Source organism: Leptonotus elevatus, chromosome 20 (assembly GCF_054856555.1).
Source record: "Leptonotus elevatus isolate MCC_2025b chromosome 20, RoL_Lele_1.0, whole genome shotgun sequence".
NCBI classification, from domain to species: Eukaryota; Metazoa; Chordata; class Actinopteri; order Syngnathiformes; family Syngnathidae; genus Leptonotus; species Leptonotus elevatus.
The window spans coordinates 8,032,900-8,056,627 of record NC_141258.1 but is presented as its reverse complement, the minus strand read 5'-3'; the positions used below and the strand labels follow the sequence as shown (position 1 = coordinate 8,056,627).

General features: G+C 42.3%; 1 protein-coding gene across 6 annotated transcripts in view; it reads right to left on the bottom strand.

Moving 5' to 3' along the window:
- Nucleotides 1-21,924: 21,924 nt before the first annotated feature.
- Nucleotides 21,925-23,728, bottom strand: part of usp54b (ubiquitin specific peptidase 54b) — a 41,779-nt gene continuing 39,975 nt past the window's right edge. For all 6 annotated transcript variants that reach the window (XR_015091714.1, XM_086064567.1, XM_086064568.1 and 3 more), the window contains one exon: nt 21,925-23,045. Coding sequence is in view for 5 of the 6 variants with exons in the window: in XM_086064567.1 (XP_085920693.1) it covers nt 22,959-23,045 (87 nt within the window). In the remaining variant the exon portion in view is untranslated. The remainder of the gene's footprint in view (nt 23,046-23,728) is intronic.

Below are 23,728 nucleotides of genomic sequence, written 5' to 3'. Positions count from 1 at the left end.
GAAGCTCTGGTGGGCTACTTCACATTTTAGTTGTGGTCAAGACTCAAAGACCTTTCAAAGACATCCTTACTTACTGTGGATATACTGTATATATAGTACAGACATGAGGCCAAAAGTGGGTACAGACTTCAAAACAAACCCTTTTATTACATATTTAAAAAAAATCCTGGCATCTTTTCCTTCTTTCCCTCGAAGTTACTTTTTTATTCTTGCATCCTTATGTACATACTTCCCTGAGTGCCTCTCTGTAACTTGCATATCTGGATTTCTTCATTTGTTCCTTCCTTCCTCTTTGTGGCCTTCCTTCCACCTTCACACCTGTTTTCTTTGTTTATGTCCTTCGTTCCTTCCTTTCTATGCTCGCTTCTTTTCTTCCTGTTTCCTTCTTTCCTATCATTCCTTCCTTTCTGTGCTCGCTTCTTTTCTTCCTCTGTTTCCTCCCTTCCTTTCTTCATCCCTTTCTTCCTTCCCATTCTATCTTTATTTTCTTCCTTCGTTTCTTCCTTACTTCCCTTCCATCCTTCTTTCCTTCTTTTCTGTGCTCGCTTATTTTCTTCCTGTTTCCTCCCTTCCTTTCTTCATCCCTTTCTTCCTTCCTGTCCTATCTTTATTTTCTTCCTTACTTCCCTTCCTTCCTTTCTGTGCTCGCTTGTTTTCTTCCTATGTTTCCTTCCTTTTTTTCTGTGCTTGCTTCTTTTCTTCCTGTTTCTTTCCTCCCTCCCTTCATTCCTTCCTTTCTTCATGCCTTTCTTCCCTCCTTCCTTCCTTCTTTCCTCTCTGTCCTTTATATCTTCCCTCAGTTCTTTCATTTCCTTCCAACCTCCTTCCCTTCTTTCCAATCCTTCCTTCCATCCATGACACTGTTAGTTATTCTCTCCGGGTCAATAATGAGATCCTGCCCCGAGTGGAGGTACCAAGTATCTTAGAGTCTTGTTCACGAGTGAGGGCAGGATGGATCGGGGAGATCGACAGGCAGATCGGTGCAGCGTCTGCAGTGATGCGGACTCTGTATCGGTCCATTGTGGTGAAGAGCCAAAAGGTGAAGCTCTTGATTTACCAGTCGATCTACGTTCCTACTCTCACCTATGGTCGGTCATGAGCTGTGGGTCCCGGATACAAGCGGCCCAAAATGAGTTTCCTCTGCAGGGTGTCTGGGCTCTCCCTTAAAAATGGGGTGAGAGCTCGATCACGGGAGGGACATGGGGTAGAGCCGCTGCTCCTCCACGCTGAGAGGAGCGAGTTGAGGTGGCTCGGGCATCTGGTTCGGATGCCTCCTGGAGAGAGGTCTTCCCAGCATGTTGCACCGGCGGGAGGCCCCAGGGTCGACCCAGGACACGCTGGAGACACTATGTCTATCGGCTGGCCTTGGAGGAGCGCCTTGGGATCCCGCCGGAGGAGCTGGTTGAAGTGGCTGGGGAGAGGGAAGTCTGGGTTTCCCTCCTAAAGCTGCTGCCCCGCGACCCGACCCCGGATAAGCGGTAGTAGATGGATGGATGGATACCTACTTTTGCCCCATCCTGTATATAGTAGACATCTACTACAACTATTTTAGTACTGTCATTTAAACTGGTAATCCCAATAGCATTAGTGTTGCTAATACAATTAATGCAATACATGCTGTGTCCTTGCCCCTATTATAAAAGAAGTGCACAGAAGAAAATGAAATCTTTGTATTGAACTTGATGATGATAATGCTTGAAGGAACCTTTTCTATTGTTTCTGAACCTTATTTTTAATACAGTAAAATCTCTTCTATTGATGTAGTTTTGCATTGGCTTTCTCATCCATAATTATTATTACATATATTACTTAACATCAGCATTGTCCAAACTACACTTTTCATGTGTGTTTTTTATTATTTATGTTTAAAAAGATGACATAAGTGTGCTTTCACAGGTTATTTTTGAGAAATCTTACCCATAAAAGTCGCTCGCAACCATAATGACCTTGTGGGTGGGGCCCTGGGTGAGAGAAACTTTTTACTCTCCATTTCTCATTGTTTAGTATGTGAGCTTTCATCCTCTCACACATGTTAGACAGAACCCAGCAAAGGCGTGACAGGGGGTTGCTGGGGGGCAGTTAGTATATGGCGTGTCCGCCGCACATCCTCCCAAGATGGCCGTTGAGTCAAAGGAAGCAGATCAAGAGCATGTGTTTGCGTGTGTCTGCATGCGAGTGAGCTTCTTTTGCGGCTTATGTGATTCTGAGTACCTGCGGGCAAAGAAATCAGGCCTGGCGAGTGGACCTTCGCACACATGATGCAGACGCATCCCACCGTCACCCCCACTCTCTCGTCTCTGATGATTGGCGAGTCCCTCAGGAGGAATAAATACTACACTTTCCGTAGAGCTTGAGGAGCTGAAACCTTAAATTATCAGACTTCCTGCCAAGCGCTGCTTTTTGGATGTCACGTCCCGCCCACTCCGGCGTTCGCCGATCTTGACCCGCCGCCCCCGGAAGGTCGAGCGGCGGTGCTACTCTGCGAAGCGTCACGCGGCCGACCACTCCATCACTGGGTGAAAACACTGAAGGTCTTGTTCGGCAGGAAGCGCACACGCTGCCGATGTTACTGCTTAGTGTCCGACTATGAAATATTCCCAAGCGTCATTGCAAAATACTTTTTGCTTTGTTTTTGACTCTTTACCTTGCCTTTTAGTACTGTGAATAGTAAATCCTTGTTGTGATGCCACATCCGCAGAGTTGCTTCCATTTATTTTTCTACTTGGTATATACTCTCGGTGCATTAGCATTAGCATGAGCATTTAGCATGCTAACGTGGCCAACATCGGTAATGCACGACTACTTTGGCAAATGCTTTTGGCCCCAAAAGTCTTGGAATTGAAGCGATTCCCAAGATCTCGGCAGCGTTGATCTTCACATGATTGACAGGAGCACAAATGAGCCGACCCTAAAAGTCGCTCAAATGAGCTCAAGACCTCGCGCGATGATTGAAGCCAAGCAGCAGACCCCTGAATAGCGTATTATTCATGGGAAATGACTTTCTTGTTTGGACTCAACTTTCATGCACAATAACAGATGCTACTTTATTTGTTAAACACATACATACGTTTACATTCAAAGGTCCAGAAGTTTTAATAAGCACACAAAAATTTGCCCAAAATGGCTGCTTCAAACCAACATGGCCAACTTTTTTTCTTCTTGCGTCTTTCTGTGACAGACATCTCACGCACGTCTCCCACGCAGCACAAGCACCAGAGGAGCTCCGAGAAATGTTTTCTTTAACACAGTTAGCTTCCAAGTCAAGAGGCCGTGTTGGTTCTTAGTTGTCCGAGCCTCTCCGGCAGCCGTGACACTTTTATGATGGCAACCCCCAGTGGTCCCAGTGCACTCTGGGAGCTGGCGGGTGATGGATGAGTCCTCTGCTATTCCTTGCCATCACCCCCACCGGGGCCGCTGGTCAAGGCCGGCCTGTTTGGACAGGAGAGTTGAGGAGGTCGGGCTGCATGGATTGGTTTACTGTCCACTCTTCTGAATACGATTTGCCTTTTTTTTTTTCTCCAAGAGCTCAGTATTGTTCATTCGGTAATTTTACCGATTTGACATGTCATCATCATTGCGCTTTCTTTTTTATTTATTTTTTGTATGTGGGTGAGTATGTGCATGTGCGTGTGAGTGTGTACTCATTAGTTCACCTAAAACCTATTAAAAATCCCATACCGTTCACCTAAACCGAATACTTCAGAATCCAGCTAGAGTCGTGAGGTTGTCAGGAGACCCGAGGAAGGATAAAAAAAAAAAAAGAATACGATTTGCCTGATTGACATGATTTTGGGTGTAGATTATTGCAGTGATTTATCTGAGTTAATTGCTATAAGTCACATTTATTAAAATTGTATTTACTAACTGTGAGCTCTTAGCCTTTCTGCTTCATAGTCTCGGCATGCAGCTCGACTGTTTCATGCATCTGTTTCCACGTGCTGTTCAACAACAAGCGCAGTAAAGCACCAACGCGTCATTTTCCCTGACGTATTGTTCGCGTATTATGTCACCAGTCAGAGTTAATTACCAATTAACCTTTTACGTTAGCATGAAATGCAGTTTAACGCGCTTCAGGGCCGCTCACAGTTGCTGAGCATCAGCTGCATGTTTAACGGCCCCCCCTGTAATAAATTCCAGGGATTTGGGTTTCCACCCAAACTTTTGTGGCCCAAGATGGCAGCTATTCAAGTACAGGTGTTGTCATTTAAAAAAAAGAAAATAAAAAAGAAAAGAGGAGTAAGATCCAAGGCTGCATGAGGTCATGCTGTCAAATAATCTGCGAGTAGGTTTACATTTTTTTGTTTGAGGTGAAAATGTGCTGCCGGGATTTGGAGCACAGTAAACACACTTTAGTCATGGGAACAGTGAGGCAAAGCTTTTATAATGTACTAAACCATATTTTAATGGCTGCACTTGAGGCATGTAGACTCTGGCCAGCTTCCATTGGGATGCTGACCACATTTATAAATGATTGGCAGCGATGGGAAGTTAAGTCGATTTTCCAGGTATCTGCTTTACTTGTTTATTTTTCGGATATTTACTTTTACTCCCTGCATTTGAAAACAGATATCTGTAGTTTCTGTTCCATACTTTGTCAAAATACACTTGTTACTTGTTTCCGCAGATGACAACAGAAGACATAAATAGAGCAAGTCTCAAAATGAGCAGGTTTCACATTGCAGTTTGTGCATCAAAATGTGTTCTTTGCACCTCAATAAATAGCAAAACTGAGAATCAGACCTTAACACAACCGTCAAAAGAAAGTAGAAGAAGAAAGAGAACCACAGAGACCGTTCCAAAAAAAGCTTCACTGGGCTCACTCACATCACCTATCGCGTGTCGTCACAAGTCTAGCAAAGCTTTGTGCTAATTACACAGAAGCAGCTAGCTAGCTAGCAACAGCTTCAGCTGGTTATTAGTGCAGCTAAACATGTTATGGAGTCGCTCCTAAATCAGTAATCATCGCCTGTGTGGCAATGATTTTTGGCGATGAAGACATTTTTGATAAGTCTCATGAAGAGAAAAGACGGAAAAGCTAAATGCTAAGCTAATCTAAGATGGACACGGCTAGCACGTTTAACGCTAAACTGAACTGGAGCCAGAAATAACATCTGTTACGTTAGCAGGAAGAGTGGTCTATAATATTAAAAGTATATTAATATTATATGAATCATTGATAATTTATCTGTAATGTGATTTGTTTGTTTTCACAATAGAATCCTGAGTTTTGATTTGAACTTTTGCGGTTTGACAACAAATCTTCTCAGAATTTAATTAAGAGTGTTTTTTCTTTCATCAATTTAGCTTTGCTTCTAGATAAGAAAATAAAATTTGCTGTTATACACACTGTGAATTTAAGAAATAAAAACGGTTGATTCTATTAAGAAGGAAACCATGGCTCAGGTAACGACCAATCACGGCTCAGCTTGTAAACGTGACATGACTAAACACAGAAAACAGGTGAGCCATGATTGGTCATTACCTGATCCTTGAGCAACTGTGATGTCATTTTCAGTCAACAGCAGAGGGCGGTATAATATCAAAATGGCCGCCCTGAGATGGGGAAAAAGCAGGTGTTTTTTTTACTGCTAAGTTCATGTTCCACAAACGCAATATTAATCAGAATGCCGTGTTTGTACTAGTGGGGGCGCATAGAACATATTATAAAGACAATTTTAGGGTTGACCTTCCCTTTAGGTACATTTCAGAGTCTGTACATGTTCACTTTTATTTAAGTACAGGAGTTGAATCACTACTTCAACTTTTACCAGCCACTTTTTACATAACTATCTGACGTCTGGTTAAGAACAAAAGTGTGAGTATTTTGCCACCTCTGGTAATTGGCAGTATTTAGGAATACTACCTCACCATCGTCGCAGCTGACTTCAATAAACGGACATGCAGTCACCCACTTGAAAGCGCGCAGACGCTCGGTTTCTTTTTTTTTTTTATAATGGCGTGCGAGCCAAGAGGGCGCACCAGCTCTCGGCCTGGCTTCCATCCAAAGCAGCCTCGGGAGAACCAGGCGGCCGCGTCCGACCCACCTCCATCCTCGCATCCGTCCACCAGCCCGGCCCCGCGAGGCCTTTGCAAAAGCTTCTGGCGTGACGTTCCAGTGTGTGCGGGGGAGCCTGGCGTTTGTTATTTTTCTCCGCAGTCGCACTGTCTTTCATCAGAACCCCGTCCTGCAGCCCACAGACTCTCTCTCACTCCCTCTCGCCCTTACTCGGTATACGGTTTCATGGTCTCGGGCCCCCGTCGGCTGCAGCACGTGGGCGGATGATTTCTAACACATGGGAGCCCCGCGAGCCCACGCACTCGCTGGAACAATAGCCGAGCTGTCAGTATCGGCCTCGAGCTGGAGGAGGACGACGACGAGACGGGCGGGAATGAGGTCAGCATCCTTCACACCCGCAAAGAGTAAAAACACATTACGTCGCTTCCATGCGTGGCGGTGTATACAAACGACCCTCAAAGCTCATCTGGTTAGGTTTGTTTCTTTGGTACACCAAAAATGTTCACGGGTCAGTGTGGCCAGCTGAGTATTTAACCATGAAAAAATAAAAATGTCTGCCTCCCTTTAGTCCAAAACTAGATTTGATTTAACAGGCAAAAATACAATCCGGGTTATGGCACTAATTGTAAAATCCTGAAGAGAACTTTCAACAGTTCTTCTATCTGCTATAATAATAATAACAACCAGAAGACTGCAAATTCTCAGTTGAACTATTTACTGGATACGAGAAAGATCGATGGCACAGCTGTGGAGCCTTTTCTGCTGGGTGCGGAAGAAGGTCTAATCTGTCCAAAAAGGTTTCTACTCTTACACAGCGACACAGTGGCCTAGTCCAAGTCACCTATCTAATTATTAAGAGGCCTGGAAGAGAAATAGGGTTCAGAGTAAAGCATTTTTTAATCAAATAATTGCATTATTATTGAAAGTAATTGTGCTCGATTGTGTTTAATTAATATTGATACTGATATATGATTTACCTCACAGAGGCCTTGTTTTTTTGGGGGGTAGGGTGGGGGGGGGGGTGAGGCATCTGAATAGAAATCAGTCTTGCAGTAGAGACAAGTGAAGGAAAATAACACAAAATAAAATTACTTATAATAAATATCATTAGCAGGTAAGTATACAAGGCAAATAAAATTAATATTAACAAATTAATAACAAGACATAGGGAAATTAATAAGTATATAAAATAAGTATCAATACAATAACACAAAATACAGAAGGCACCATAAAACACTGAAACAAGTCTGTTGCTGAGTTAAAGGCCAAAGAATAGAGATGTCTGGCAAAAACATTGAGATATGAAATTTGTCTATATCGTACATCCAACTGCTAGCCAGTCCCAGATAGAAGGGGCTGGGTCACGGAGTCATTCATTCGGACATAGTTGTTTACAGAAATGGCGAGCAGTTTTGTTTTTGCAAACAGGACTACACATCTTTTGCCGTTCTTTTAGATTTCAGAATGAACTGCCGCTTTTAAGTGACAGAAAATATCGCAGAGCACTTTTGCGATTGTCACGCCACTATTCAGCCTGAAGAACGTTACATTTAGGTTTAAACCATCACCAAAAAGAAAATGTAATGCCCCCCCTGTAATTTAACTATAGGCTACTGTAGACATTACGGTAATTGAATGCTGGTTAACATCCTTAAATCATGTGACCCGGATTTAACCAATGACAAAGCAAAGCGGTCAGTTCAAAGACTGTCCAGACTTTATTTTCTGTGGCTTTGGCTTGAGATTTTTAAGATTTTTAAAAACATCTGGACTGTACATCGTACCAAAATCATTATAGCATACTCAACAGACTTGTTTGTACACGAGACCAAGCATAGATACGAATAGGTTGAGTTGCCCCTCTTGGCCTATACACCTACGGCGACAGTTGCCCCTACCAACATGGCCGCCAGGAAGTGACATCTATTGGCTGGATCAAGTCTTTACTGTATAGCTGTGATGGATACAGGTACCAGTTTCTCTCTGTTGATGGTGCCCCAGCGGCAGTAGCTAAATGACTGACAACGACTGGACTCTGGACACTGCTTTTTGTCCCTTAAATATAATATTCGTTAAATCGAGGTTCTACTGTATGTCATACATACAAACACACAAAAAAATGGTAACACTTTACAACTCTTCACTCAGAAGTGCCACACATTTCCACTAATGTCCTATTTTCAACATCGCTATGAAGCCGGAAGCGTTTGTTTCTGTGACGGCCCAAATCCCAGTTAAAACCCCGAGGATTAAGCCCTCCGAGAGCAGCCGTCAGCCAGCTGCAGGCCCGTTGGAATCGCACTCCGACTTCCTGTGACACCTCCGCCTCCCCGACAAGCGAGCGACTGCGTTCCAGACGCATGTGTGTACTCTGCGGATAGTTTGCGTGTTAGCGAGTTGGCGGGTCAGCCTCCACCCCCCCCCCCCCTCCCTCTTGGCTCGGATTTGGTTTTATCCCGCCGTGACATTGTTTGTCAGGTCGGATGTGGATTTTGCCGGCGCTGAGGAATGCCAGGTTTTTGTTGGACAAAGGGCAAGACGATAGCCGTGCACCGTCTACCTTTCGTGTCTGTTTCTGGACAGACGTTTGGCTCGCGTGCTCTTAATTGTCTGGAAGCAAATTGAAAAAAATAGCAGCAGGCAGTGAGATGGGAAGTAGGGAAGGAAAAAGGTGAATGCAGGTAGGTGGGTGAGTAACAAGGGAGGAGGAAAGCTGGCTTGAGAGCATTGACGGTAATTCCACCGTGGGGGGTTCACAATGGGTCAAAACGTAACAATATGCGTCGAAGGCCATTGTGTGACACTGCTAACATCCACACCCTGTGATTGCAATGGGAATAAAAGTCCTCACGCACTCCCAGAGAGCGAGAGCTAAGGGAATGTTGCCCAACTCAATATTTCTATTCCATTCCAAATAGTCCTGGAAAATAGATATTATTTTATCTCACATCATTTTTTATGCCTTGACATAACTACATGTTGGAGCCTTGAAAATATGTCCTATGCAAAGTCTCTGGTGGCTGGAATATATCACTAGGTCATTGCGGGGGCTTTTCTACGCCGTGACAACGAGGCGCTCTAAAGCGCCAATGCCAGTGTAAAGCTCCTGTTGATACGCTGGCTCTCAAATGTCACAATTGCACCAAATAATCTCAAATTCTTGGTGACTCATGCTAGACCTGAATTTTGTCACTATCACTATGCCTGGTTGTGCCCCCCCCGCCCCCCCAAAATCAGGGACACTGAAATAGTTAAAACAGTTTAAAGCTGAATCTAGTGAATTTTTTATATATTCTCTCTCTTGTTTGTTTTTGCACCAAGAGACAAGTTACAATTATGTCATCTGATGGTAGCCTCAGTGACCCAACGGTTTGTTATGCTAGTCAGCAGGAGTTAGCTCCAACCAAAACAAGCACTAGATCACCTTTGTGTTTGTTTGACTGTTTACCCTGGACAGGGTTAGCTCCTCCCTCACCCCCCCCTCTACACCCCCCCAGGGCGATAGCAACACGAACCATTAGCGACGGCCATCTGCGGACGTGGGTCCATGTTGACCCGCCGCGCCGCAAGCAGAGCCATGCTCAGTCCAGAGGGAAGCAAAGACAACATGGCCGCGGAGGAAGTGTGCTGTCGGCAGCTCCTGGAGGCCCGTTTAACGTCAAGTCATGTCAGCCGTGGAAAACACCACCAAACATAACAGTTTTCGCCGTAAAGCAGTCAACCGCTATATCCTCTGTACGCTTTCTTCCTCTCGAAGCTCTTACAAAATTACTTTTTGTGCCAAGTATTATTGTAGTACAGTATACAATATTTCATATTCAGTCATGTGTTGTCTATTACTACGTGGTATTTCTTGAGAAGAACATAATGTTTGTTTGGAAGTTGCAGTTACATTTGAGACTGGATCGTAACCAACAGAAAGTTGCAGTGTTTGAGATCCAAAGGGTACAAAGATCCAAAGAAATTTTGTTAGTCCTCATTTGGTGGGCACACTTCCCAGTGTCAAGCTCCCTGATTAGTACGCCGACTCAAGCCTGCATCACAAGAAAAAAAAATGCCCAGAGGCGGGCACCAGCCGGTGGGACACCAAAAGGCTGTATCGGGTTCTGAGGTGCCGTCCCGCAGAGGGCAGAACTTTCACCGAGGCTGTCGGCACCTCAGGCCGACTCACCTGGGACCCCTCTTGACCGCGAACACCCCCTTTCACTCTCTGCGCTCCGTCATCGTCACCAGCGTCCATAAGCTCACACTCGGTCCTGCGGTCAAGGCCCCCCGCGCCATCATCCTCGACCGCACTGCTCACACAAACACGGAGAGACGGGAACACCAATAGCATTCCGCACTGCCTCCTGTCTGAACGGGAAGTCTCAGAAAGTCAACTAATTCGTGCCAGGCTATCATCTTACGCCCCCCCCCAGTCTCGGAATTATTACAGCGCGCCTGTTCACAGCCCGGCGTGGTCTGCTCGGGCCCGAACCCCCTTTGCCCCTTCCAATCAAAGAGAGCTTCCGCCGCAGGTGTCTGGACCTGTCTGGTCCTCCTGCTGTCAGTCCTGCTCTGCTTTGACGAGCGCTGGAACTCTGGCGGCCTCCCACGCTCCCTCTGCGGCGTCCAGCCCGGACAGATTGTTCTCATTTGGGCCGGTCCGGGTCGGGGGCTACACACACTCACACACATGCGCGCATATACAACTTTTACAAGTGTGAGCAGCTGGTTCGGCAGCAAACCTCTGTGGGCATTTGAGATGCTTCAAAAGAGCAAAGTTCCAGGAAGGTGGAAACTCACGGCTCAACACCAAATTCTCCATTATGAGGTTAGTTTAGTAAAGTGAGATTCTTAGCACCTGAGCCTAGTGCTAACACGCCCCCCCCCCCCTCCAGTAGCACCCCCTCTTTCCCCCCCACGTTAACACGCCCGTCTCTGTCTGCAATTAAACACCTTTAGCTTGAAGCATACTGACATCTTGTTATTACAAAGCCTGTTTTTCTTTAACTAAACCTTGGTCCAAACCTTGACAGCACTAAACCTATCAACCTATACCTAAACCTAGATATACACCTAGTACTAGACCTAAACTCGTACCTACTTCTTGCCTTAGATCTAAGCCTAGATCTAGACTAGAACTAAACAAAAAACAATGTCTAAAACAGTGGTGGGCCCGAGTCCTGAAGGTTTGGTTGTTGATGTTTCCCTTCTCCAATGCTGCTGATTCCAATCAACAAAATCGTTATCATGCTTATGCAGAGCTTGCTTATGAGCTGATCTTATATCAGCTGTGTTGGAGAAGGGAAACATCCGAAACCTGCAGGACTCCTTCCCTCAAGGACCGAGTTTGCCCACCCCTCATCTAAAACTATCACTTGATTTAGACCATAACCTAGGAATAGACTAGTACTAAGCATAAACCTAAACCAAGTTCTAGCCCTAGTCTTAGACCTTAAACTAAGGTTTTGACCCAGAAAAGATCTACACCTAATCTGAGACCTACTAAAGCTAGAACAAGTATTAAACCTAGACCCAAACATAAAACTAGGCATTTACAAAGACCTAAACCTAGATCTATTACCAGATATACACCTCAATTTAGATGTAAACCTAGAATTTACCTAAACCAAGACTTAAACCTAAAAGACTTAGACCAATTATTTACAGCTAGTCTTAAACCTAAAACTAAAGCTACATCTAGACTTAAACCTTAGTGCTATACCAGTTCCAACCATCAACCTAAACCAAATCTTAAATCTCAACCCATACATAAAACTAGACCTATACCAAACCAAGGCTTACATATAGGCCTAGGTCTCAACTTGTATGTAAACATAGAATATCCCAGGGGGTTTCATCCAAAGCAAGACCTAAAAATTCACATCTACCTAAACCTAGACTGAATCAAATGTGAAACTATATCCTAGACCATGTAGACCTTGCTTTAGCTCTAAACCTACATCCACACTAAACTTTACTCCAGACCTAGAAACAAAACGTTTAGTATACCAAAACCGAGCAAAGAGCGTCATGTTGGGAAAGTGCAGAGGACCCTGGCGACCTGTGCAGTAATTGGCAGAAACGGTAGAAATAAAGTCCCAGTAAAGACGGCAGCTAATTTCTCTGTGACAATTATGATTAGAAAGAGAGAATCGCTCCAGCACGGTAGCACCACGACCACCGCCGACTTCTCCTCCTAATGGTGCCGCATGGGAGCCCATGTTGTTTGCGTTGCATAAATGGTGGCCGAGCCCCCGAAAATCACAGTTTCTATTTGGATATCCCTACCGTGCTTTATCTTGAACGAGACACGGCCAGGAAGAAAGGGGGGGACAGTTGTGGTTTTGGGATAGTGGGGGGGGGGGGGGTTCTTATGGTTGGAGGGGGCGGACGTTTCGTCTGGACACACTCTGAAAAACACTTTTTGAAGAAATCCGATCAGCAGCGAAAACAAGAATGAAGTCAGATCTTTATTGAAGGTGGCCAGCAGGATGTGAGATCTCCAGAGGAGAGAAGACGAGGAGGTCGAAGGTGGGAGGGTGGAACCCAAGCCCCCCACCATCCCCCTTGCACCCCCACCCCACCGCCCTCCTTCCCCATCCCAAACTGTTTTCTGAACGCTTGCCAGGAAAGTTTAATGGCTGTGGAATTTTGACAGGAAAAAGCAGCGCTGGAAGTTTGACAGGAAGTGGGAATTTGTGTCTCACGAAGGCAAGAGAACGCACAGGAGAGGAAGAGCGTCAGAGCGCTTTTCCAAGGGTGTCCCCGGGGGGGGGGATTCAGGTTTGTGGGGGAGGCTGCAGACTGACAGGACGTGATCATCAAGCCTCAAACATACATGAGCGCGCGTGGAACAATGCGCACACGCAACGAACACACGTTTACATCGCATGCGGAGCTGAAACAAGATCTTCAGTTCAATGTGGAAGCTCACAGCAGCTGCTTCTGACTCACGCCTCACACCGCAACAAAACCTCTGCTCTACCCAAACCTTCAGACTTACACATAGACTTACACCTAAACCTTTAGCCACCACAACCTCCAGACCAAAGACTCAAAACATAGCCTAAACCTCAAACCGCACCTGGACTTAGCCAAATACAAACGTACACCTAGACTAGGCCTAAACATTGACCTGAACACAGATATGGAAATCTAGACCAAAGCCTAACCATTGACCCTGAAACTAGACCTTTACATAGATCTATATTTAAAATAGGCCTCATAGGTCGAGACCTAAATATACTTAAGACTAAAATCTACAACAAGTCCTAGACTTTGACCCAGACTTATACCAGACCTATCACTAGACCTAGACTTGATTATATACCTAAATTGAAACCAAGACCTAAAAATCGACCTATTACCAAACAATACCTACACTTCGACCTCGCTCAAGTATGTAGACCTAGTCTTGGATTTAAACCCAGATATATTTGGGTTGGACTCAAGTAATGTACCTCAACCTTGAAGGATTTAGATGTAGACAACATCTCGGCCTGGGCTTTGACCTAAACCGAGCCTAACCATGCCCTAAACGTAGTCAAAAAATCTAAATCTAAATCTAAATCAAGACCTACAACCAGAACTCTAAATAAAACAAACCTAAGCCTACACATGCCTAGATCTGGACTTGGATCTAAACCTGAACATACAATTTTGTACCTGAACCAAGAATAAGATTTAGATCTAGACAACATCTAAACTAAGTCTTTGTCCTTTGACCTATACCTATACTTCAACCTAGACAAAAAATCTGACCTAGACTAATCCCTTAACATGGATCTAAACATAGCCTAAACCTAATTCTTCGTTTAGGACTTCATCAAGGCCAGTACAAGACAACATTTAGACCCGGCCTTTGACTTCGATCTAGACCAAACCATGACTTAAACCTAGAAAGAATCTAGGCATAGACTTGGATCTGTAATTACTGTCGTTTTAAAGCCAGGCTTAAGCCTAGACCTGCTTTGTGATGCTGGTGAAGTCCCTTTGATTCCATGCGCATACACGCACACACACACACACACCCCCACACACACACACACACACACACCGTTATGCAAACATTAGCGTCAATCATGTCGAGCGACGGTGGCTGCAGCGCTCTCGCAGCCTCTCACCATGTCACCACTTAATGTCGGCACATGTGCTCCACTCCCCATCCTTCAGCCCACACCTCCCCGCCGCCTGGCCCAGAGACAGATGCCGAGACATGGGGACAGACGGGCATGGACATGTTACATACACAGTGTGGGGGGGGGGGGCTTGGGGGTCCCCGGGCCTTTTCGTTCCTAACATTTACTCCCAGAGGACATGAAAACCCCAAATCTGTAATGAAATCTAAGTGACAAAACGGATTTTTGCCACAATAAAATCTTTTCTGAGTGTGATGCTGCACACCTTGAAAACCAAACGCACAAAATGGAGGAAGCGCGCCTCACCAAATGGTCCCGGCACTAAAATGTGGCCTTAGGGAGGCGTGAGGTCCGGACCGCATACGTAACATTTGACACGGTAGACACTAACTTTTGGCACCGTTACACAAACGGCGAGCTCAGCTGGACGCCGAAGGAGGCTTGAGGCCACTCAGCAGACATTTGTTAACGTTGGCTAATTGTACACAAAGTAGCTCCAAGCCAGTTATTAGTCCTTTTTTTTTTCTTCTAGAATCAGTGGGAGTCTTCAATTAGAAGTGGATTTGAAGGCATTCAAAAAACTCAACTCCGCTCAACTTGCATACAATGAGCTGTACATAAAGTTAAAAAAATCTGACATATAAAAAACCTAGACAGAAATACAATATAAAGATAATTAAGTCAAATCATGTAAAATATTAAAAAAAAAAATTTATATACAGTGGATATAAAAAGTCTACACACCCCTATTTGTTTCCCATGTTTTTGTGATATTAAAAAAATGAGCCCAAGATATATCATTATGACATTTTCCCCCAAAAAATGATAGATGTAGAAATAAACGACTCAGATGTGTTTGCAAAAGTGTGCACACCCTCTTGTAGCTGGGGTTCTGGCTGTGTTCACAATAAACCAATAATGTTCAAACTCATGTTAAATGGGAGTCAGCGCACACCTGACACTATCTTAACCAAGGAATGCTCAGATGTTCTTGCAGGCTTTTCCTGACATTTTTGTAGTCACAACATTTTATCCAAATAATATAATTATATCTGCTCTATAGCGACACTTGGACTCTAACATTGTTTTAATTGTAGTTTATACTTAGGTTGGTCAAAATAAAACATAAATACAATTAAAATAAATAAAATAATTGAATGTTCCAAATTACAATTATTATTATGTTTTTTTTTAATATATTTTTTACCACAATATATACAGTACACTTTCAATTTAATTCATGGTAGAATTTTTACTATATTTTGCCATTTGAGCACTTTTATTTTGAATCTCTAAAGAGCCTAATTCAGTCATTTTTAAGTCAAAACAAACGAGAAAAGGACTCGTGTTACTCTCATTCGTTGCTGGGCCGCGTGTCGACATCCACATGGATTTCATAGCCGTTGAGCTTATTGCATGTAATTAGAAACTCCTCGGGTGGGACGTTTATGACTAGTGACAGCACATCTAAACATTCATTCAAAGCTCATATTGGGGTTATTTGGAACCATTACAGATGTACAATCACTTTGTGAATGACTATCTTGAGTCATTTGGGGGCTCAAGGTGCAGTCATGGTGCCCTCCGCATTCGAGCGCTGATTTGAAATTATAATGTTTATTATCAACTAAAACAATCGTCATAGATTAAGACTAATAAAGTAATTGCTTTTTGTCAAATAGAAATGTATTGATGAAGTTTTATGAGACATTTGGGGGGGCGCTTGGAAATTTTTGGCAAGGGTGACATTTTTTCTTCGTTTTTTTTTAAACCGGAAAAGACTGCGCCGCATTTCAACAATGTGGGAGATTATGTGCAAAAGGGCCCGTTGCTTGCGTTTGCCTAATGGCAAGTCCACCCCTTATAATAAAAGGATATCGTAAAAATGTCCTTCCTCATTTGTTTTTATGCCGTGTGATCTTTTCCATGATTGTACTTTTAGGCTGCGGCGGCAGGGATTGAATTTAAAGCATATAAAAGTATGTGTTTCATTCGAAAAGTTGGAGATCATCATATCCAGATATCTCATTTGTGTCCTTCACTTTGAATCAAGAAGCATAAATCTGAAAAATGTTTTATCCAACTGCGTGCATGCGTCCTCCTGCCAGTTGGCCTGCAGTGTAAGCAGGTGTGTGATCCACTTTGGAATGTCAGCGATATTCTGGCCAAACTTTTGAATTTCTTATTCCTTTTCCGTGTGCTGTTTTGATTTTATTTTTTTATCTTATCATGGCGCATCACAAGGCAAAGCTCATCACAGGAGTTGCTTACCTGTAGCCAGGTTTGAGGCAGGGAGGAGGGGCTGGGGTCCCGATGGACCCCGGGTTCCAAGGGCCCGGGACGATGTCCACGGTAGCGGAGGGTCCTGTTTACTCAGCTGCGTGACTCCAGAGAGAAGAGAGGATGTGTTCGGGGGCCTCATTAATCACGGCCGCTGCGGAAGAGATAAACAGGCCCGACCCAGCAGGGATGCTGCGGCTACCGCCGTTAAGACGGGGTGTAGTGGGGAGGTCACACACGGGAGGGGTGGGGGAGGGGGGAGCAGGCACACCAGGGGATTGACCATAACACTTGCTCTTTGGTTCCACATCTGCATGCCTGCGCAAGCTTGTAAATCTACATTCCTGCTTTGCAGCGGCTGCAAGTGCATGAACCTAAAACAGACTCTTTTTTTGGGGGGGGGGGGGGGGGCAACAACAGCGTTGTCTTTAAAATGCACCTGAACTCATCACTGTACATTGTATGTACTGTATGTACACTCATTCGGGTAAAAAATAACCCAAATTGGGTTGGGGGGAAAAATGACCAATCTCTTTACCTGTATTGACTCATTTTTTGGGGTTGTTTGGGTAATGTTTTGTTTTCATGTAAAACAACCCAGAAGATTGTGACAAATTGACCAGTGGGTTGGTACGTTTTTTTGTTTTGTTTTGAATCCAAATTGGGTTATTCACGCCCCACTACCTGGGTCAATTTGAACCAGTCTTCTGGGTTATTTGGCTTATGGGTTGTTTTGTGTAAAACAACCCATAAAATTGGGTCAAATTTGCCAGTGGATTGGTCCATTTTTGTGTTTTTTTACCCAAATTGGATTATTCACACCCCACTACTTGGGTCAATTTGAACCAGTCTTCTGGGTTGTTTTGTGTAAAACTACCGATAAAATTGGGTTAAATTGGCCAGTGTATTTGTCCTGTTTCTTTTGTTTTTTTTACCCAAATTGGGTTATTCACACCCCACTACCTGGGTCAATTTGACCCAATCTTCTGGGTTGTTTGGGTTCTGGGTTGTTTTATCAATAAAACAATCCAGAAAATTGGGTCAAATTGACACAGGTAGTGGATCGTTCCATTTTTTATTTAATTTTTTACCCAAATTGGGTTATTCATGACCCGACTCTTCAGTGTACATTTATTCTGTTGCTACTCTCCCTAGAAGTCGTTAAGTACACTTTAAAACTTTTGGTCAAAATGGACTGACCTGCTCCTTGAAGTCAGTTTTACCCAGCGTTCTGCGTTGTTTTGACCCAAGTAGCGGGTCGGTCCAATTTTTGAGCAAAGTGGGGTTATTTTTGACCCAGCACTTTTAAGGATGTACGCTGGAGATGGCCGACACACTGAATTGAAGAAAAAGGCTCAGCACATCACAATTTATGACATCTTGAATGCAGAAATCAAGGTTATCCTAAAATGTTATTTCTTGCAAATGTACACTCTAAAAGCAGTTGGGTCGAAAAGAAACCATTTATGTTGGAGTCAACATGACCCTATTTACTGGGTTGTTTTGCACAAAACAACCGGAAAAATTGGGTGCTCAGAAAGTTGGGTCAAATTGACGCAAGTAGTGATTCACTCCCCTTTCTTTTTTTTTGCCAAATTTTTTTTTTTGCCTAATTGTTTTTTTTTTTTAACCCAACTGTTTTTAGAGTGCATCTATCCATTCTACAGTATATATATCTATCATCCACCTATCTATTCTGTAATCCGCCCGTCCATCCATCCATCCACTGAACATCTCCAGGGCAGGTTCCAAAGATCACCATTATTTAATATTGAAATGTTGTGACCACAAGGCCCTCCATTACTATTAATATGTCTATATTATGTGTCGTACTTCCTCGCAGAATCAGCGTTGAAAACTTGCGTTGACTTTTCTTTGGACGGGCGAGCAATGGGCCAATCAGTTTGGGAGCGCTGACAAATGCAATAAGCCAAAGGCTCCCTCTAAATGGGTTTTAAGATATTGTATTACTCTGTTTATGTAAGACTACTTCTTAATTATAGCGCGTGTGTGCGCGCCAGTGTCCTTGTGCGGCCGCCTAATTGCTCTTGATAGGCTTGGAAAAGTGACATCATCGCCGCAGTCTGGAGAGGTCACACGGAGGATGAGGAGTGAAACGGGAGTGAAATGAGCACAAAAAAGAAAAAGAAAAAAAAAAGAAATGAAATCATACGTGGTGAAAGTGGCACCTCCATACATGTATGCACATATATTGATGTTAAACATCATTTACTAAATAATATAGTTTGTTTATTGTAAATAACATAAAAAGTCAAATGAATTTTTTTTTCCCAGGTATCTGCATTTTTTTTTGTTAATATTTGATAAACAAAATTATTGTAAATAAAATCAAGTATATTTGTAGAGTAGGCAATTATGGATCCGCTTAATTATGACATTTCTGCTGAGTCATGCAGCTCACTTCTTTTTCTCTTTTCCAGATGGCTAAAAGGTTTTCATAGCCGCATTGCATTTATTTTGAAAGACACAACGTTAATGTCTGACTACTACTATTACATTTTTTTTTTATCTGTTATATTTATGTATTATTCATCTGTCTATCTGATATGCAAGTTGGTCATCAAGAGAGGGACCAAACAAAAAAAGACATTTAAGATTTTAAAATATTTAAGAGTCAGTTTTAGGTAAAGTTACATTTTGACACAGGGTAGCTTTAATTTACCCAACAAGTCCATGTTTCTGTATTTTGTGATTTTTTTTGTATAATATTGTGCATTGGGTTTTGGAAAATAAATAAATAAATAGTACCAGTAAAATAGATCGATAGACAGACAAACGTGTAAATGACGTATAGAACTGTATATGGTTTTGATTCTACTTAATGCAGACTCGGGCAATACAAAAAGAATGACACGTTTGCCACCTAGTGGCCACTTTAGTTTGACACAAGGCATTTTTCATTTAAAGTTGATACACCGTTGTGGGGGATGTTCTAAGGCCTGCGATTTATAGAGTCCTTTTGGTAAAATAAAACAATCGAAACATGAAAAAATTATTGTGATAAAACAATTGGCAACATAATACGTACCCAGTATTTTGTTAAAAGTTGTGATATCGTTCTTTGTTTTAAGGCAAAAAAAAAAAAGTGGCATGAGAGCTTGCGACCCCTCTAAATCACATGAAATGGTTTGGGCCGACAGATTATGAGTTTGTTTTTCTTACTCGTTTGCTAGGTAGCTAATAATATGATTTTTTTTTTGATTTTTTTCCCTTTAAGGATAATTTTGTGTTCGTTATGACTACTTCTGGGTGGCAGGAACATTTGTGACATGAACTGAAACAATGAAATAAATGAATGAACAAATAAATAAATAAATAACACAAGTGCAACTCGACAGATTAAGAAGTATGTAATCTAAAATAAAAGATTTGGAAATTGTATTTCTTGAGCTTTTGTCCAACATGTTACCTCTAAATTGCTATTGGTGCCCCCAGCATGTATATAAATATATTCCTAAAGTTGTTTTTGTTTTTTGCAGCAGCATGTTTTCCAAATGTTGGGAAGTCTTTTCCTGCAAAATTGTCCTTTATAGTTCTCTAAAAGTTTAGTTTCATTTTTTACCTTTTAGGTCAGGAGAATAATTTTAAAAATATATATTCTCAACCGGATTTTTTATTCTATTTTACCCAGCATATATTTTTTTTATCATCCTAAAAACATTTTTAATCCAATTATTTCAATACATTTTTTCTAAATTGTATTCACCACATTTCTTCCATTTTTGTGATTACAAAAAAAGTAATTTAAAAACAAAATAATTCACAATTTGGACATTATTGTCAATAACGTGTAGTTGCGCGCATTTCATTGGACACAGCAATGGAGACTTTGTATACGGTGGTTATGCCCCCTGTGGGAGTGCATTGGTAATAACTTTATTGCAAAAATACAGGTTCGCTCTTTTACCCCCTTTGCCCACACTACTACCCCCCTTAGTCTTACACAAACAAACATCAGCTTCTTCTGCCTCCTCGTGCACTCTCATCCTTAAATTTACATTCATTCTCTCGCTTTCTCACTTTTCTCTCTTTTTTTGTTTTTGCATTCCATTGGTTGAAACTATAGCGTAAATAGATGCAGAACAACAAAGTTCACCAGCAGCATTAAATATGAAATCTCCTCGTGGTGGTGGTGGGTGGGCGGTTGTTGTTGTGTGGTGGTCCTCCGGGGAGGCTCGACTTGCATAGCGGACTCAAGCGCTACAATTGGGCTACATTCTCCTGCAACCTCAAAACAAAACAAAAAAAAAAAAAAAGAGGAGAAATGAAAACATCTCTGGGAAATAATGCCAACCTTTGGTTTAGTTACAACTATTTCCACTTTTTTTTTTTTTTTTTTTCATGTACAGCATAAAGCATATAAATGTAGCTAGTAAAGGGGGAGCGTGACTGTACAACTGGTTGACATCTCTCAGCACATCACCGGCTGAAAATAGACCTCTTAATACAGCGTATAAAGCAACGTGTATGTCTCGGCCTAGTCAGTATAATAAAGTGTATCGCAGATTTTTTTTTGACCTGAGGACCATTTTAAAGTGAAACAAGCGTCCCTTTTCAGTCAAGCATCCTTCCGAGAAAAAAGTGCACTTCTTCTACTGCCACATCCGCCTCGCAAAGTGCACTAGAGTCAAAGCATCGTTCCGTTAAGCTCGTGCTACATTCTTGCTCTCGCCTGGTCTCCTCTGGGTTAAGGTTCACCCAGACGACGAGACTGGCGAGCTATACAGTGGAAAGAAAAAGTCTACACACCCCTGTTCAAATGCCAGCTTTGACAGACATACATTCTAACTTGTGTTAAATGATACGGGAAAAATTGTAATACAATTCCTGTTTTTCTAACACATTTTTATGGGGAGCTTTTGTTTTTTTGTGTGTATTTTTATTATTATTTAATTTTCTGTTTTTCTGAATATTTTTTCCCCCTGTTTTACTTTTTTTTCTTTCATAAAAAAACTTCAGAAAAATAGGGGCTTGGGAGTTAGTCAGAAAAACAGGAGGAACAATTACTCAGAAAAACAGGGGGGGAAATTATTTTTAAAAATCAGAAAAAAAATATTCTGAAAAACAGCACCAGCTTCTGTTTTTCGGAGTATTTATTTTTATTTTTTTCACCTTTGAACTCCACGTGACTTGTTGCAGACTCACTAATGGCGGACACTTACCCGCATGCAATATGCTTCCGTAGGAACTGAACTGTTAGCTTACTAAAATCAGGCCAATCGATTGATATGATTGTATACTTACCTTAACTGAGCCAGTAAGTGATATGGTTGAAGGTACGTTGGAGGTATGCGAAAAAGTGTCCGCCATTAGCGAGTATGCAACATGTCACTTGGAAATCAGAGGTCACAAAAATTTTATCAGAAAAACAAGCTGGTGCTCTGTAATTTTTTTGCTGTTTTTTTCCCCCTGTTTTTCTGAGTAACTTCCCCCCCCCCCATGTTTTTCAGAATATTTTTTTAAGACAGAAAAAAATATTCAAAAAAACAGAAAATTTCACACAAAAAAGAACCATCCCCCCCAAAAATAGCCAGAAGAACAGGAGGCTTTTTTTTTTCAAGTAAATGCAATACACTTCCGTAAAATGCTGCTGATTAACCCCAAATAAAGTTCAGCTCTAAAAAAGCTACTAGAACAGTAAAACTTTATTTAGGGTTATTCAGAGGAGTTAAAGATATTTTTTTCTTCAGTTGAGTTGTGCAGGTTATACATTAATGTTATTACATTCATTCTATCACAAAAATGACATTTGAACAAGGGTGTGTAGACTTTTTATATCCACTGAGAACCCTAGACTGTATGTAGGCAACCTTAATCCACAGCCTAACACTAACAAATTAGACTGACGTAATCGTACGTAACCCTAATTCAAATATTTGGGAGAAAATTGTCTAAATAAAAAATCAAAAAAAATCAAAATGGTGCCAGGATTAAAATATTTTAAAGAGGCGGCGCTTTTCTTGCTTAATCTCCCGGTAGAAACGGGAGAGCTGCCGTTCAGGTAGGTGATCTGAGGGGGAAGTTGGAAAGAAGAGGCCGGGGGGGGGCAAAAAACGTCCTCCTTCGACACTTGTGAAGTGCACCCCCACTTCCATGTTGAATATTCATTAACATTCCATAAGGTCTTATTTGTTGACATACAGAGTTCATACATGTTCTGTACACGGCCTCGGGCAAAAAACAAAAAAGAGAAAATATGGCTGTCTATCAGAGGAACAGTTCCGCTGCTACGTGTGTGCGTCCTACAGGAAATGCCCGTGGAGAAAGAGGAAGAGGCGTGGCTACTCGGAGCGACACCGCGCCCGCCCCGCGTGTCGTAAGGGGAGCAACAACAGGAGAAGTTTGAGGTTTTCGGGGTCAAGAGTGACTGCATAGACAGAATAGTGGGGTGAGGGAGGGGGGGGGAGCAGGGGGGGGGGTGTCTACGTTGCGCTGCAGGTGTGTGCGTGCGTGCGTGTTTGCGTGTGAGCGCCGATCCACGGCCGTCGAGGCGAGCTGGTCCAGGACGCCGTTAGAGATCAGTGAGGCCGAGCGGGACCCTGGTCCGAGGACAGTTTGACCCCCGTCAGACACAGCCAGAAACTCCCAGCACTGCCCGACAACTCCTGAAAAGACAAACGGGAGCGCCACGGTGAAATATGCCCAAATATGGGCGCTATGACATTGTTTAATGTTAGGGCCGAAAGTAAAAAAAAAAAATATTGTTAATTTTTTAAAATCATAATCTTAGGAGAAATACAATACATTCAATTGTATGACGCAGATAATGATTCACCGATTTGGCAAACTGCTGTAGTATAACGTCAACTACTGTCAAGGAAGACTTAATCAATGTCAGATTTTTTTCCCCTTAAGTATCGGTGGTGGGTATTGGCAGCATCCATGGTGACCCGATACCTTCAAATAAGGCCGGTATCGGCCCAATACTGTTATAATACTCACCCATCCCTATTTTTTTCCCCCATTCAGTATGATATGTAATATTTAAGATACATAATATTACAAAATTAAAATTATATATATTTGAAATTTTAAATAAAAGAAAGAGTAAAGTTCTATACTTATTTTTATTTCTCTTATTTTTTTCTCACCTAAACTTTTGAGAAAGAAATTGAGGGGGGTAATTATTTTATTTGGGTGTTTAAAAAAAAGTCATAATGTTGTACTTTGGCATTAGAATAAAATAAAAAAAATTTGAGGAATAGTTTTTTATATTTGCAAGAAAATCATTGTATAATTTCAGAAGGTTTGTGTATTTATGAAAAAATAATTAAATAGCAATATTTGA